The sequence below is a fragment of the Macrotis lagotis genome, chromosome 6 (assembly GCF_037893015.1).
Source record: "Macrotis lagotis isolate mMagLag1 chromosome 6, bilby.v1.9.chrom.fasta, whole genome shotgun sequence".
Lineage (NCBI taxonomy): Eukaryota > Metazoa > Chordata > Mammalia > Peramelemorphia > Peramelidae > Macrotis > Macrotis lagotis.
Genome location: NC_133663.1, coordinates 160,108,136 through 160,125,239, shown reverse-complemented (window position 1 = coordinate 160,125,239; position 17,104 = coordinate 160,108,136). Strand labels below are relative to the sequence as shown.

At 34.7% G+C, this 17,104-nt stretch overlaps 1 protein-coding gene across 3 annotated transcripts in view; it reads left to right on the top strand.

The window, feature by feature from the left end:
- Positions 1–17,104, top strand: part of DZIP1 (DAZ interacting zinc finger protein 1) — a 104,377-nt gene that overhangs the window by 34,964 nt on the left and 52,309 nt on the right. For all 3 annotated transcript variants that reach the window (XM_074191909.1, XM_074191908.1, XM_074191907.1), the window contains exons 4-7: positions 4,875–4,999; positions 6,724–6,885; positions 7,754–7,891; positions 12,230–12,292. In XM_074191909.1, the coding sequence (XP_074048010.1) occupies positions 4,875–4,999; positions 6,724–6,885; positions 7,754–7,891; positions 12,230–12,292 (488 nt within the window). The remainder of the gene's footprint in view (positions 1–4,874; positions 5,000–6,723; positions 6,886–7,753; positions 7,892–12,229; positions 12,293–17,104) is intronic.

Below are 17,104 nucleotides of genomic sequence, written 5' to 3'. Positions count from 1 at the left end.
AAAGGCAAGTTAGTGAAGTATGAATTGTAGCTCAGGAGAGATAATAGACCTCCTTAGCTGGATATGGGAATTATCCTCATAGGTAATTATAATTGAACCCTTGGGAACTGGTGATTTGACCAAGTTATAAAATAGAGGAAAGGGGAAGAGGGTCCAGGACAAGATTCATAGTTAATTGGTATAAATATGGATGACAAATCTTCAAAGGAGACAGAATACGAGTGGTTAGACAGGTAGGAGGACAGCATCATGAAGACCCAGAACGGACAAGAATGATCCAGGAGAAGGTGATCAACACTGCTGAGATGATCATGAAGAACATTAGATTTGGCAGTTAAGAAATTGTTGGTAACTTTGCAGAGAGCAATTTCAGTTGAATAAAGAAATCAAGAGCCAGATTACAGAGAATTTGGAAAAGAGTGAAAGGAGAGAATTGTAGAGTGTAGATGACTTTCTTAAAGAATGTAACCTGAGGGCTGGCTAGGTGGTGCAGTGGATAGCACTGGCCTTGGAGTCAGGAGTACCTGAGTACAAATTTGGCCTCAGACAATAATTACCTAGTCTTGTGGCCTTGGGCAAGCCACTTAAGGCCACTGCCTTGAAAAATCTAAAAAAAGAAAAAAAATGTAACTTGAGAAGAAGAGATGAGATATCAGATAAGGATAAGAATTAGTCGGGATGATAGGATCAAATGAGGGTTTTGAAGTATTAGCATGTGCCTTCTGGCCCCATTCATCCAGAGCTAGCTTAGTTTCACCCAACTCAGGGTCTTATGGTGCTATTCTAAGGGGTTGGGGTGGAGTAGGAGATTATCTTTCTGTGCTGTATACATCCCATTGTCAGGAGCCAGTGCCTAGCCAGGAACTTAACTGCATCAATTATTCTTGTTCTTGAGTCTCTTTTCAGTTATGTTCAATGGAGAAGTTTGTCATTTCTTTCTCTAGTTCATATTACAGATGAGGAACTGAGGCAAATTAGGTTTGGTGACTGGTCCAGGGACACACATCTTTACAGTGTCTGAGGTCAAATTTGAACTCAAGAAAAGGAATTTTTCTATCCATTGCCCATTAATATCAATTAGGGAACCACTGGAGCTCACTGAATTAATGGGATGGAAATGGAGAGAGAAGGAAACAAGTATTTATTATGTCCCCATTCATCCAGACATTATATTGAGTATTTTGTAAATATTATCTCTTTTGATCCTCTTGGGAAGTAGGCACTAGTATTATCACCCTTTTCAGTTGAGGAAACTGAGATAGAAGTGCAGTAATTATCCCAGGGTCATAGGAAGTATCCAATGCAGGTCTTCCTGACTTCAGATTCAGTGTTCTATTCATTGTGCCACCTTGTTGTCTCCAAATAAAAGGATATGATACAACATTCAGTTTCTTGCTTTTTTTTTATTATTCTTATTTTTATTGTTAGAGTCATTATGTATATTGTTTCCTGGTTCTGTTTACTTTGCATTTTTAAAATATGTCTTTTCATGCTTCTCTATGGTTTTCAATTTTGTTTATTCATTTAGCTCAGTAATATTCCATCTCATCAAGAGTTCTTAGGGGCAGCTATAGGTGGTCCTGGAGCCAGGAGGACCTGAGTTCAAGTGTGATTTTGGGCAAGTCACTTAACCCCATTGCCTTGCAAAAAAAAAAAATTGTTAAACCTGGCAGTCCTAGAGGCTTCCTCAGGAAAATGTTTTGAATAATATAAAATGATAGAATTATACATATAAATATAATTTTTATGTATAAATATACACGCATACATAAAGTATACACATACATATTTATAAAATTTAAATTCATAGGATTACAAAGGAAACTAATTTTATTGAAATATAGCTGTAAAAATATTTTTAAAAACCAGAAGCTCATGGATCCCAGATTAAAAATCCCTTCATTATATACTATAATTTGTTTAGATATTCTTTAGTTCCTTTGTTTCCACTTCTTTGTTACTACAAAAAAGTTCTATTGGAACTATTTTGGCAGTCAGGTGGTTCAGTGAGTAGAAGAGGTCTGGGCCTGGAGTCAGGAAGACTCATCTTCCTGAGTTTAAATTTGGCTTCAGATGCTTAATAGCTCTGACCCTGAGGATGTCACCTGTTTGCCTCAATCTCTCATCTGTAAAATGAACTGGAGAAAGAAAGTGGCAAGTCACTGCAGTATCTTTATGAAGAAGACACCTAGATGAAATCAGGAAAAGTCAGATCAGTCTAAAAAATGACCGAAAAACAATAACAGTAAATATATTATTATTGTTATTAATCAGTAATAATAACAATATAACAATAATAACAACAACCTCTTTTTTTAAGTGGAATTGACATTGCCAAATGAACTAGAATGCTAACAGCCTCCTGTTTTGCTTGTTATGATGTCTTAAGTTACTTTAAAATTTAGGAGACTTAAATATCTCATTTTATGAGTGTTCAATTCACTCCAAGTGTTCAATTCATTCTTCGGGTCACTCCTTTACTTTTTTTATATGAAAGTTCAATATTCTACAACACAATGTTAAAATCACATTATATAAATCAAGTAAATATTGTTATTGGGTTTTTAAAACAGTTTGACAATATTGAAAACCAAAATAGGAAAAGCATATATATATATATATATATATATATATATATATATATATGTATGTATGTATACACACACACATCTTAATTTATTGCAATTAGAATTCTTCAACTGTGATATTGACCTTTAAGGTTTTGTTTCTCATGAAAAGGTAGTGAGATATGGTGTGGAGATGCTGGTATCAGAAGACATGAACTTGAATTTTAGCGTTAGGATCTTGGGCAAGTCATCTGACTTATAATTTCTCTGAGTCTCAGTTTATTCATTTGTAAAAATTAAGGGTAATAAAATTTTGACATATACATTTTTTAGAGTCTTTGTAAGGAAAACACTTTGTAAACCTTAAAGATAAATATTATTCTTTCTCATACTCGCTTGATAGACTGTAGTCAACGTCATGGTGATTATTTTCCTTATTTTGAAAGGTAAGATGACCAAATGCCCTTGAAACATCACTTAACTCTTGTCTTTGGGCATATAATGAAACTAACTACTAATTCTTTTATTTGCTTCTCTGAGTATGATTTGTGAGCTGGTCTTTAAAACACCTACAATTTCATTACATCTGTTTAAATTTATAGCAAGAATATTGATATGTTTATGGCTCAACCCTTGCTGTAGTGCATCAATTCCTTGATTACTAGATGATGATCACATTTTAAGAGGACCAACAGTAAGTTAAATTCTGTGTTGGCCATCCTAGAATGGTGTGATTCTTACCCTTCCTTGATGTTGTATGCTTATGAATCCTGAAAAACCCCAATCTTTGAAAGATTTAAAATCAGTAGGAAGAGGAGTATGATTGAGATAGAGAGACTGCAACTTAATACCAACCATGCCTTCCCCCCCAGGGAAAGTGGCAAAAAAAAGATACTGTCAGTAACAGATAAGAGGGGCAGGGCATGAAAAAAATAAAAGACAGCACAATTGATACACGTTTATATCCCCCCAACAAACACCACTTTGTGGAGTAAATCTTCCCCCTAGAATTTTTGTAAATAAATAGGCAAGAGCTACTTAGGATAAACAGGCACACATGTATTTCAATCTGCATCCATGGAGTAGCCAGCCACTTTGATTAAACAAAAAACATCAAATTATTGATGCACTCATTTGAAAGAGATATCATTCAGATTTTTTTTTAGGTTTTTGCAAGGCAAATGGGGTTAAGTGGCTTGCCCAAGGCCACACAGCTAGATAATTATTAAGCATCTGAGGCCGAATATGAACTCAAGTACTCCTGACTCCAAGGCCGGTGCTGTATCCACTGCGCCACCTAGCCGCCCCCAGATTTATTTTTGAACAAAGTCTTAGAGCGCAGTTTTGAGATTCTTAGTTTCTGCTTTGGTTTCCACATCTTTCATATTTATAACATTTTTGCCCTGCTATTCATTTCTGTAGTCATGAATATATATAAATATATATATATATATGTATGTATGTATGTATGTATGTATATATATACAAAATGAATGTGTATATGTATGCTTATTTCTAGAATGCTTGAATATATACACACATACACAGACATGCTTGCACCTGTCTGGTCCCTCCATTCTCATTGGTATTTTTGTAGGTATGTGTATACACACACACACACGCACGCGCACACACACACACACACACACACACACACACACACACACACACACACACACACACAAACCTGTCTGGTCCTTCCCTTCCTCATTTACCTCTTTTTAAAAAAAATATTTTCTGGCTCATTCAGCATAAGTAGTCTTAGCATTTCTAATAACTAGCCTTAGGTCATTCTGGCACTGGATTTTTCTATAGAATTCCCCCAAGAAGGAAGAGCACTATGATAACCAGATGGATGATGATGATGATGACAGGAGTTGCAGGTTAGTAGCAGAAAGAAACTTTTTCTTCTGCTAGTGGAAACAGTGACCTTGGCCTCTGGTCCTAGGAAAAGACTCTGAAAAGGTCAAGGTATTAAATACCCCAGGGCTGGGGTAGCTTTGAATGTTTTCTTATCCCCACCACTGTCTATTGGCCACCATTTGTTGGGTGATATGCCCTTGATATGCCATTCAACCCTGTGGTTAAGGTGCTATGTTAAAAGAAATAAAAGCTCCATGTAATGTAATATAATGCAGACTCCATAAATACTAAGACACAAAAACAAACCTAAGTAACTTGAAATAATCAAATACACTTCTCAAGTGACAGCAGTTGATTCCTTTTTCATTGATGGGGCTACAGCTATTATATTTTCAGTGGTTTGGCATTTTAAAAAATATTATAAACTTATTTTCTCTGTTACAGAGTTTAGGAAGAAGTCACAAACTGACAGGCTGCAGAATGAGATTGATATGCTGAAGGAACAGTTACAACTCACCAAATCTCAGTTGGAGGCTGAGCAGCAGGCTCATGTGGTTAGATTTTCTAAGGTAGTGTATTTGATTTTTATGATTTCTAGAATATTTTAAAACTGAATTGAACCTTGACCTGATGGGGAGGCAAACATGAATCTATGGTAAGGGGTATTGGATATATATATATATATATATATATATATATATATATATATATATATATATATATACACACAGAGAGAGAGAGAGAAGACCAGAGTTTAAATTTTTTCCAATTTGATTTATTTTTTTAATGGCAATGGGGTTAAGTGACCTGCCCAAGGTTGCACAGCTAGGCAATCACTAAGTGTCTGAGGTCGGATTTGAACTCAGGTCCTCTTGACTCCAGGGTCCGTGATCTATCCACTGTGCCACCTAGCTACCCTAAAACCAGAGTTTAGATGCTGTTTCTTCTTCCACTTATGAGTTGGTTGAGCTATTCTTTAAGGTCTCTTCCAATTCTGAATTCATGATGCTATGATCCTGTGCTAACAGGGCTTGGCAAGTATCTACTTAGTCCTTTGTACCATCTCTGTCTAGCAGTTCATCATCTCTAACCCTTGTCAGGAAATACTTGATTTGTTTTCATGATGGCTCAATGACAGAGCTATTTCCTTTATATTTTATTTAAAACAGAGGTATCAGACTCTGAGCCCACAGCACCCAAGTGGGGCCCAAGCCAGATTAAAATGTAGTTAAGAAATGCTTGACAATAAAATGAAAATGAAATAACTATAAATAATGTCAATTTGTGATTTTCTAAGTCATTATGCTGCCAGCAATGATTTGTGTTTCTATGTGAATTTGACACAGTTGATGTAGAATATCTTACATCATTTAAACCCCCCCATAATAAATTGGCCACTCTATTCCTTATCTCCACTTATAATGGGAAAATAAAATAAATTCTTTATGAGATACTCCCTTAGTCTTTATTAATAGTCCCATGTTGCTTTCATTCTTGTCTTACGAGCCCCAGTTTTTCTAGCTATTTGAGTGCCCTTGGGATGCTTGTTTTCTATTGTTTTCTCCATTTTCCAAATAGCACACATTCTTATTGATTTAAATAAATACTGTGATTTTGTTTCTTACTCCACATTTTAAAAAATACATTTTGAGTGCTGGAAAATATGTAAGATGAAGAAAAGACAAAATGTTACGTTAAAAACTTTGCTCTTATTAGGAATCCTAGATATTTTATGTGAAAAATCTTCATATCATATTTGATGTTGACTGAATACCTTACGGTAAATATATTTGTGTGTGTGTGTGTGTGTGTGTGTGTGTGTGTGTGTGTGTGTGTGTATCATAAAAGAGTATGTATACCATAAACTAGTCAAGTCTCTGGAACCCTGAGAGTAAGAGGCATAAAGATAAGATGATATGTTCAGGGAAGGTTGGAGCTATTAATTATGATAATGATTTTTTAAAATTTTTTTTGCAAGGCCATGGGGTTAAGTGGCTTGTCCAAGGCCACACAGCTAGGTAATTATTAAGTGTCTGAGGCTGGATTTGAACTCAGGTACTCCTGACTCCAGGGCAGGTGCTCTATCCACTGTATCACCTAGCCACCCAATGATAATGATTTTTAGTTTTGTAAACCAAACTAAAAGACTGCATAGCTATAACCTAGCCTTACATATATAAACGATCAGTGCTAAGGTAATAATTGCCATCAGGGTATCATATAATTTTTAAAAATAATTTTGCATTTGCCTATATATCAGAATTATGAATGTGATATATTAAATTCATTTCAGGAATATGAAATCCAGAAATCAAAAGAGGAAGAAATTCTGAGGTCATTTGATAGATGGAAAGAAGAAGAAAAAGAGAAATTAATTGATGAAATGGAAAAAGTGAAAGAGATGTTTATGAAGGAATTTAAAGAATTAACTTCTAAGAATTCAGCATTAGAATATGTAAGTAATAAATTTAGAATTTCTAGATTACTAAATGCAATTATATTTGAGTTTTAAAATTATACCTATTCTTTGAATAATCCTGGATTTTTAATTTCAGAGTATCTTAAATTCTTATCCCACTTCCCCAACCAATATGGCAGAATAAGACAGAAAATTCAAAATTCTAATATATCCTGATGAAGCATTCCCCTTCTTTGTTAGCCCATAAGTGTTTTGATTTTCCTTTAATTTCTATTTTACCCTTTCCATTCCATTTACACTTAATCACATGCTTCTTTGCCTCATTATTCAATCATTTCATGTTCGATAGATGTTATTTATATCTTCTCAACTAGACAGTATAAAGGCATGTCTTTAAGGCATGTCTTTACAGCACTGATAGTCTTAAACATTCATTAGGCAATTAATTCAGGTTAATTGGTTTGAGAGTATCCCCAGCCTGTTGTAACCTTCAGATTTTATATAGGAATCAGTTCTTCTACCATGGAAGCAGAGATAGATAAATGGTGTATGACCAGTACATTTTGGAAAGAGGGAGAATTGTAGTGTTACTGGATCCACTGAATCCAAAAGGCTCATCATGAGCCTGTCCTACAGTGGAGGTTCAATCAGAGTCTGGCAAGCTCCTCATCAGGAAAAAGGGGATTTGTGTTTTGAGTGGGATTCTAATGTGACTCCTTAACTGGAATTCCAGGTGTCTAGGTATATGTCTAGAAATGAAGTACCCAGTGGACAGCTTTCATTATTATCTAAAATAGAAATATTAAAATAAAGCATTCCTTTCCAAATGTAACTTTTAATTCTGAATCTTACAGGAGTATGAGCATTTATATACATGTGCTTTATAATTGTTTTCTTTTGATAGCAATTGTCAGAGATACAGAAGTCCAACATGCAGATAAAATCGAATATAGGTACATTGAAAGATGTTCAGGAGTCTAAAGAAAAAAGACCTCAGCAACCACAAGATTTCCAAAATGTGATGCAGCTTCTTGACAGTCAGGTAGGTATCTTATGCAAGACTTTTTTCACTACTTGGGCAGATCTATGATTTCCTTGATGTGGCAAGTATACTGTGTTTGGAATAAGAAGACTTACTTTTTTTTTAGGAAGATTTTATTTATTTTGAGTTTCACAGTTTTCCCCCCATTTTTGCTTCCCCCCCCAAAGAAGGCAGTCTGTTAGTCTTTACATTGTTTCCATGGAATATATTGATCTCAGTTGAATGTGATGGCAGAGAAATCATATCCTTAAGGAAGAAAAATAAAGTATGAGATAGTAAAATTACATAATAAGATGATGGGTTTTTTTTTCTAATTTGAAGGTAGTAGTCTTTGGTCTTTGTTCAAACTCCACAGTTCTTTCTCTGGATACAGATGGCATTCTCCATTGCAGAGAGTACCAAATTGTCCCTGGTTGTTGCACTGATGGAATGAGCAAGTCCATTGAGGTTGATCATCACTCCCATGTTGCTGTTAGGGTGTACAGTGTTCTTCTGGTTCTGCTCATCTCATTCAGCATCAGTTCATGCAAATCCCTCTAGGCTTCCCTGAAATCCCGTCCCTCCTGGTTTCTAATAGAACAATAGTGTTCCATGACATACATATACCACAGTTTACTAAGCTATTCCCCAATTGAAGGACAATTACTTGATTTCCAATTCTTTGCCACCACAAATAAGGCTGCTATGAATATTTTTATACAAGTTGTGTACCTCTGGACAAGTTAAAGTACCTATGGACCCAGAGCTGGTGTATGGGAGGACTATTATTCAGAAAAAAAAATAAGGTTCTGGATATGACCAAGAATGAGCTTAACTCTAATTCCCCTACCACTTTTTGCTTTGCCATTTTATAAATCTTTCCTGACAGAGAAGTCTATAGCATAAGAAGAAAAAAGCATCAGAAACAAAACATTCATTGTTTCTTATAGACCAATAGTACTCCATAACATTCATATACCATAACTTGTCCAGCCATTCCCTAACCCAATTATTTGCCACTACAAAAAAGAGTTGCTATGAATATTCTGAACATTTGGGACTTTTCCCACTTTTTTTATGATTCCTTCTGTATATAGTCCTAGTATTGTTATTGCTGGATCTAATATGATCTTGGTATTCCTCTTTGGGCATAATTGCATATTGCTCTCCAGAATGGTTTGATCAGTTCACAACTCCACCCAATCTTCTCACAATCTTTCCAATATTGATCATTTTCCATTTTTGTCATCCTAGCCAATCTGATAGGTGTGAGGTAGAACCTCATAGTTGTTTTAATTTGCATTTCCATAATCAATAATGATTTGGAGCATTTTGTCATATTTATATAATGCTTTAATTTCTTTTGAAAACTGCCTGTTCATATCCTTTGACCATTTATCATTTGGGTAATAACTTGTAACCTTATAAATTTGACTCAATTCCATATATATTTTAGAAATGAGTCCTTTATCTGAACCCCTCACTATGAAAATTGTTTCTCAGCTTTTTTGTTTTCCTTCTAATCTTGGCAGCATTGGTACAAAACCTTTTTAATTTATTATAGTCAAAATCATCCATTTTGTAATTTATATTGTACTCTATTTTCTTATTTGGTCATAAATTTCTCCCTTTTCCATAGATCTGACAGGTAGCGCATTTCTTGATCTGTTAATTGTTGTATGATATCTCCCTTTATTTGTAAATCCTATACTCATTTTGACCTTATCTTGGTATAGGGTATGAGATGTAGGTCTATACCTAGTTGTTGCCATACTATTTTCTAATTTGAAAAAGGTTTTAGGACCTTGGAACTTCTAACAGTTCCTCAGCCTGTAATGAATTGACCTAAAAGAACATTATTTTTTTCCTACACACGTATTAAAAAAATAAAATTTAAAAACCAAATGATCATCACTTCTTCAGTACACTTTTAAAATTTTTATTGATACTTTTAGACGCCGTTAGGTGGCGCCATCATACCTGTAGCACTAGCCTTGGAGTCAGGAAAACCTGAAATCAAATGTGGTTTAAAACACTTCCTACCTATGTGACCCTGGGCTGGTCACTTAATCTCTGTTTGCCTCAGTTTCCTAGTCTTTGAAATAGGAATAATAGTACCTCCCACAGGGTTATTGATGATTAAATAAAATAAGGTGCTTTGCAAATCTCAAAGTCATATATAACTGCTAGCAATCATTATTATAATTCTGTTAATAATGTTTCTCTAATTTTCTAGATAATATTTCATGTCTGAAAGCATGCCTTATTCCTTGCCTGTATCAAATCACCATTCTACTGAGAAGACAGAAGAATGTTTTATCATTGGTCCTCTGTTATCCTTGGTCATTGCACTGATCTGAGTATTGGTGTCTTTCAGAGTTGTTTTCTTTTCATTTTTGTAGACATTGTGTAGAAGGTGCACCCCTAGAGCTTTAGTACACAAGTCTTAGTACAGTTTTTCACTTTACTAAGCTTTTTGGGGTGTCCTGTATTTTTCTCTTGGCTCTGCTTAAGTGACTTTATCCCATTTACTGCTATTAGCTTCCTATTAAACCTCATTAGGAAATCTTTTGTTGACCCTTCATTCTGAACTTGATTGATCATATTCCAGAGCAGTGAATCCAATCAACTTTTATACTCTTTCATTTCTAGTAGCCCTTAAGAAAATAAACAGGAATTATATATATATATGAATAGCTTACCTGGACCAATTTATATTTATTAAACCTCTTTTAATTTTTTTCATGAACACATTGTTTCTAATAGTATATAGTGAGAAGTTATTAGCCTTGTCCCATTATAGCTTTGAACTTTTCCATATCTTAATTCACAGTTATAGTGTCAAATTCATGTGAAAGAAACAATGCTAAGTCTAAATTAAATTTAAAAAATTCCATTTTTATTTTTAAAACTAATTACTCCATATTTTCTTTCCTTAAAGAAAATTAAGAATATGCTACTATATGACACAGAAAAAAAGTTTAAATTATATATAGGAGCTTTAAATGTCTTTGTCCTAACATATCTTATTTTATTATTTTTTATTTTATTTTTTAATTTTTAATTTTATTTTTTATTTTTTAATTTTTTTTCCTAACACATCTTAATATGTGGGTTTTCTTTAGGAAATGTTCATTGTATAGTTAATGTACTGTTTGTGGAACTCAATCAGGGTTTGGTATTCCACATATTAGTTGTTCCAAATCTCTATGTAGTATTCCCCCAAATTCCATCCCTACCCCTTCCCTCTCTCAACACTTGTGTTATGTAAGATGTTTATTTAGACCTTATCATAACTTAACTTATATTAATTATACTTAAAAGAAATAAATATATCGTGTCTTCCCTTAGTAATTGCTTCTTGAGAGAAGGGACTGCATATTATTTATCCTGTCCATGTATCTAGTGTATCTTCTGTCCATGAGCCTAGTGTTTGAACATAGCAGATACTTAATTAAAGATTTTTGAATGAATTTGAGTCAAGTTGAATCAGCAGACATTAAATGCCTACTGTATACCAGGAGGAAATGAGCTTTTTTTTAAAATTGGAAACGTGGATTTTAAAGAACTGGTATGTGCCAGGCAGTAGGTCCAAGTCCTTTACAAATATTATTTCATCTGAACCTTATCATATTCCTGTGAGTTAGGTGTTAATAATAATTGTAATCACAATAATAATAGCAGACATTGATATAGGACCCAATATGTGCTAAGCACTGTGCTGAACGCTTTATAATTATTATTTCATTTACTCCTCACAACAACACTGGGAGGTAGAGACCATTATTATCCCCATTTTACTGATGAAGAAAATGAGGAAGCCTGAAGATAAAAATGATTCTCCTAGGGTCACACAGCTAGGTAAGTATCTGAGGTCAGACTTGAACTCAGGTCCAGGGCTCTTTCCAAAGCACCACCTAGTTGTCTGGGGATACAAAGAAAGGTAAAAAAAAGGCCCTGCTCCCATGGAACTTGAAGTGTCATGTGGGAGACCACATGCAAAAAATTATTTGCAAAAGATAGATACAGGATAAACTGGAAACAATCTCATAGGATAGGCACTAGAATTAAGGAAGCCTGGGAAATTAAAAGGGTTTATCACAGAATAAAATTTTAACCAGATAACACTATTCTCTGAATTGGAATAAAATTATCTATGTCCTGAGTTATGTCATGGGCAGGAACTATATAACTTGGATTTCCAGATGCATTTAAAATTTGTTTTTATCACATATGCTTCAGACAAAATTAATACAATTTGATTTCATAGGTATCTGATAAAAAGAAAACCTTTCATTGTGAATAGTTTTTTTTTAAGATGCAGCATTACAACATTAATGTTGTTTAAATGTCTTACAGGAAAGTAAGTGGACTTCTAGAGTTCAAGCCCTTCACCAAGAACACAAAAAAGAAAAGAGCCGGGTAAGATTACAAAACAACTTACTTCCAAGAAAAACTTAACATGATTCACTTTATATTTATTCACCAAACATAATATAAATATATTTTTATGTTTAATAGTATATTTATGATTCCCTTTCTTAATGCTCATATTGAAAATTTAATACTCACGAATGGGTATGAGCATTTGCACATTGGCAAATGTTATAAATCAGGGCTGGAGTTATTGGTTTGGTTTTTATCTGAATTTAAGAAAATAATAAAGAAAATGTTATTAATGGAGATTGGATGCAAAATTTGGGAGGGAAAGCCATTTGTTAAACATTAACTGACACGAACTTTGCTTATTAAAGCACCTACTGTGTACAATATACTATTCCTAAAGCAAAAAAGATTAATAACACTACTCTTCAACCTATTGCTATTTATATATCAAATGCTAAATGAATGATGGGGCTGTAAAAATTGGTTAAATGTACCTAAATTCTGAACTAATTGGAGAAAACAAAAGTGTATACCCAATTGTTATTTTATTAATTGAAAGGTGGTAAACAAATGATTTTTCAAAAATTTAAACCAATTTTGTGATACTTGTGATGGGTGGGGGGTGGCAATTGGTCACAGTGGAAAGAAAGGAAGTTAAGCATTTAAATAGTGTCTACAAGACACACACTTTACAAATATGATCTCACTGGATTCTTACAACCCTGATGCCTCGTATTAGCAATTAGAATATCTGACTATTTCATCTTCCTACATATGTGACACTGACTCTTTCTGAGCTTTAGTTTCATCATCTCTAAAATGAGGTGATTGGAATTGATGACCTTTGGAGTCCTTTAAATTTCTGAGGCAGCCAAGTGGCGGCTGTTGTTGTATGTCCTTTCTTCTTGAAGAAGATCACGGATGGCATCAGGGCGGTGATGTCCTGACATATAAGTGAATTGGACAAATGAGATAATAATAGATACTTAAACTCTCTTAAATGCTTGTTTCCTTCCATCTCTACAACTTATAGTTTTGGCTTAAGATAGAAAAGCAAATCCTGTGTAGAAATTCCCATTAAATTGAACCAGTGTCTGTCATTCTTTTTTTTTTTTTAGGTTTTTTTTTGCAAGGCAAATGGGGTTAAGTGGCTTGCCCAAGGCCACACAGCTAGGTAATTATTAAGTGTCTGAGACTGGATTTGAACCCAGGTACTCCTGACTCCAGGGCCGGTGCTTTATCTACTGCGTCACCTAGCTGCCGCATTGTGTCTGTCATTCTTAATGATTTAAATTTACCTTTCTGTATGGATATCAAAGTTTTTTGGTTCTTAGAGTCTGTATATTATGCAGAAAACAGCCTTAGTGTTTTTTAGTTGCCCAGTAAGAAAATTTGCTGTGTAATCAAGTGTTTAATGAACAATACTTAATGATAACTTTTTTTTAATAGAGAGCAGTGGATTTTCCTCTGCCACTTGTAAATTGTGTTCCTTGGGCAAATAATTTAACCTCTAAGTCTCAATTACCTCTTCTATATAATAATACTTACATGACCTACCTTTGGGGACTGATGTGAGGAAGAGACTTTGTAAATCAATAAAATGCCATAGGATATGTTGTTATTATCAAGGCCTCACAAAACTTGATAACTTGCCATCTTCTAAGAGAGACAACGTTTTTTTATGGGGAGGAGCACTGACCTGGGAGTCAGAAAGGAAGCTTTAGTTCTGGGGTGTGTGTGTGTGTGTGTGTGTGTGTGTGTGTGTGTGTGTGTTTATCCACTTTAGACATATTTCCTTAAGGGAATAAAATGAGATAAATAGACTAGATGATCTGAATTTCCATGAAATGCAAGTAGTTTTTCTTTTGTCTCTACTTAATATAAAGCTTGGATAAGTGACTAAAAAATGTGTCCTGTACGTTGCTGTTTCTCAATTAATGCTGCATATAGTCACTTTAGACGGATTATATAAACATTTTTTCCCAAGGCTGAAAGGCTTTTTTAAAGATTTTATTTATTTTGAGTTTTACAATTTTCCCCCTAATCTTACTTCCCTCCTCCACCCCCCACAGAAGGCAATTTGCCAGTCTTTACATTGTTTCCATGGTATACATTGATCCAAATGAATGTGATGAGAGAGAAATCGTATCTTTAAGGAAGAAACATAAAGTAAGAGAGATAGCAAGATCAGACAATAAGATATCAGTTTTTTCTAAATTAAAGGTAATAGTCTTTGGTCTTTGTTCAAACTCCACAGTTCTTTCTCTGGATACAGATGGTATTCTTCATTGCAGACAGCCCCAAATTGTCCCTGATTGTTGCCCTGATGATTATCAAGGTTGACCATCACCCCCCTGTTGCTGTTAGGGTGTATAGTGTTTTTCTGGTTCTGCTCATCTCACTCAGTATCAGTTCATGCAAATCCTTCCAGGCTTCCCTGAATTCCCATCCCTCCTGGTTTCTAATAGAACAGTAGTGTTCCATGACATACATATACCATGGGTCCAAGGGGTGGTATGGGGGTTCAGGGCCTCTTGGCCCCAGGACCAGGGATCTGTCTGCTGTGCCACTTAGCTACCCTACAGCACAGTCAGAGTGAAAGGAGAGAGAAAATATAGTACATGGTAGTGGAGAAATAAGAAAGGAGGGAGTTGCAATCAGCAATGGCAATGTTGGAAAAATATGGAAGAAACTTTTGTGATGGACTTATAAAGAATGAGATCCACCCATGACAGAGTTGTTGGTGTTGAAACAAAGACTGAAGCACATTTTTTATTATTATTATTTGGGGAGGGTTCAGGGCAAATGGGGCTGTGTGGCCTGCCTGGGGCCACACAGTAGGGTGATCTTTGGGTGACTGAGGCTGGATTTGGACCTAGGTGCTCCTGGCTCAAAGGCCAATGCTCTGACCACCACCCAACCACCCCTACTATTATTACTATTTTATTTTATTTTGGGTCTTTTTTTTTTCTTCTTTTTGGTTTTTGCAGGGCAGTGGGGTTTGGGTGGCTTGGGTCTATGGGGCTGGATGTGGGCTCGGGTGCTCGTGGCTCCAGGCCTGGTGCTTCGTCCATTGCGCCACCTGGCCATACCTACAATTATTACTATTTTTTTAATTTTATTTTTTTTCTCTCCCCTTTACTTTATTGCTCAAGCAAGTCTATATTCATGGGGGAGGGGGTATTTCATTTACTCTTAAACAAGAATATTTTATTAATGTAAAAAAACATTTGTATAAAATGAGAATAAAAAAATAAAATTTGTATAAAAAATAATAAAAATGTCATTCTGTATATCATGGCAATTATAAAATCCTGCCCATTTCAGCCTCAACAGATATTAAAACCCAAGTATTGAAATAAAGTGGATTTAGCAGCAAACCTTTATCACAGTGTTAAACAAAGATTTTAAAAAATAGTGATGTTCAATTACATTGCCAGCAAAATAAAATAATTATTTAAAAAAAAGACATACATATACCACAGTTTGTTAAGCCATTCCCCAATTGAAGTACATCCACTTAATTTCCAATTCTTTGCCACCACAAACAGGGCTGCTATGAATATTTTTGTACAAGTGATGTTTTTACCCCTTTTCTTCATCTCTTCCGGGTATAGACCCAGTAGTGGTTTTGCTGGATTAAAGGGCATGCACATTTTTGTTGCCCTTTGGGTGTAGTTCCAAATTTCTCTCCAGAAAGGTTGGATGAGTTCACAGCTCCACCATCAGTGTAATAGTGTCTCAGATTTCCCACAACCCTTCCAACATTGATCATTATCCTTTCTGGTCATATTGGCCAGTCTGAGAGGTGTGAGGTGGTACCTCAGAGAAGCTTTAAATTGCATTTCTCTGATAAGTAGTGATTTAGAGCAATTTTTCATATGACTATGAATTGCTTTGATCTCATCTGTAAATTGCCTTTGCATATCATTTGACTATTTGTCAATTGGGGAGTGGCAAAATTTGACTCAGTTCTCTATATATTTTAGAAATGAGTTCTTTGTGAAAGACTTTCTTTAGTAACATCATATTGGATAATTTCCATTGATTAAAAAATTATATATGTATTTAATAACTTTAACTCTGCATGTCTTTATTTCATTATAAGCAATATTCAATTTGTAGTCCATCAGCAGTCCCTGAGCTTTCAGTTGTGGGTGCCGATACATTAAGCTCTGATCTTAAAATAGATGATTCAAAGGAAAGGGACCTTATCCCCTTATTTTATAGAAGATAAAACTGAGAATGAGAGATGGTAAATGACTTAAATTAGGATTTGAACTCAGGGCTTCACACCTCCAAGTCTACTGTGACTTTAACAGGCAGGACCTTTGATCAAATATAAGCAAGAACTATATGCTTTTCACTGCTCTCCTTTAGATAATTTAGTGTTGTCTGCCAAAATTGGTGTGGGGGGGGAAGAGTTTTTTATTTGTCTTTTAATCATTTAATTATTTCCACCTTCATCTGTGTGCACCTTTCCAAGATCCAGCTATAGAATAGTATTTGTCATTCCTTAACTATATTACTTGATTGAGCCACTAGATGGTGCAGTGACTAGAACGCTGATTTTGAAATCAAGATCAGGAATAAAATTTGGTTTTAGTGTGGCAGTTTTCTCATCTGTAAAAAACCCTACTTCCTCAGGGTTGTTGTGAGGATCAAATGAAACAATGATTGCAAAGCAATTTAGCATAATGCCTGGCTTGTATTATATAAATGTTAGTTTCATTATTATCATGATTGTTTAAATATTATTATTATTATTATTATTGTTATTGTTATTATCAGCTTGCAAGGTTTATGGCTTGCAGGGTTGAGGATAAAATGAGATAATATTTGTTGAAG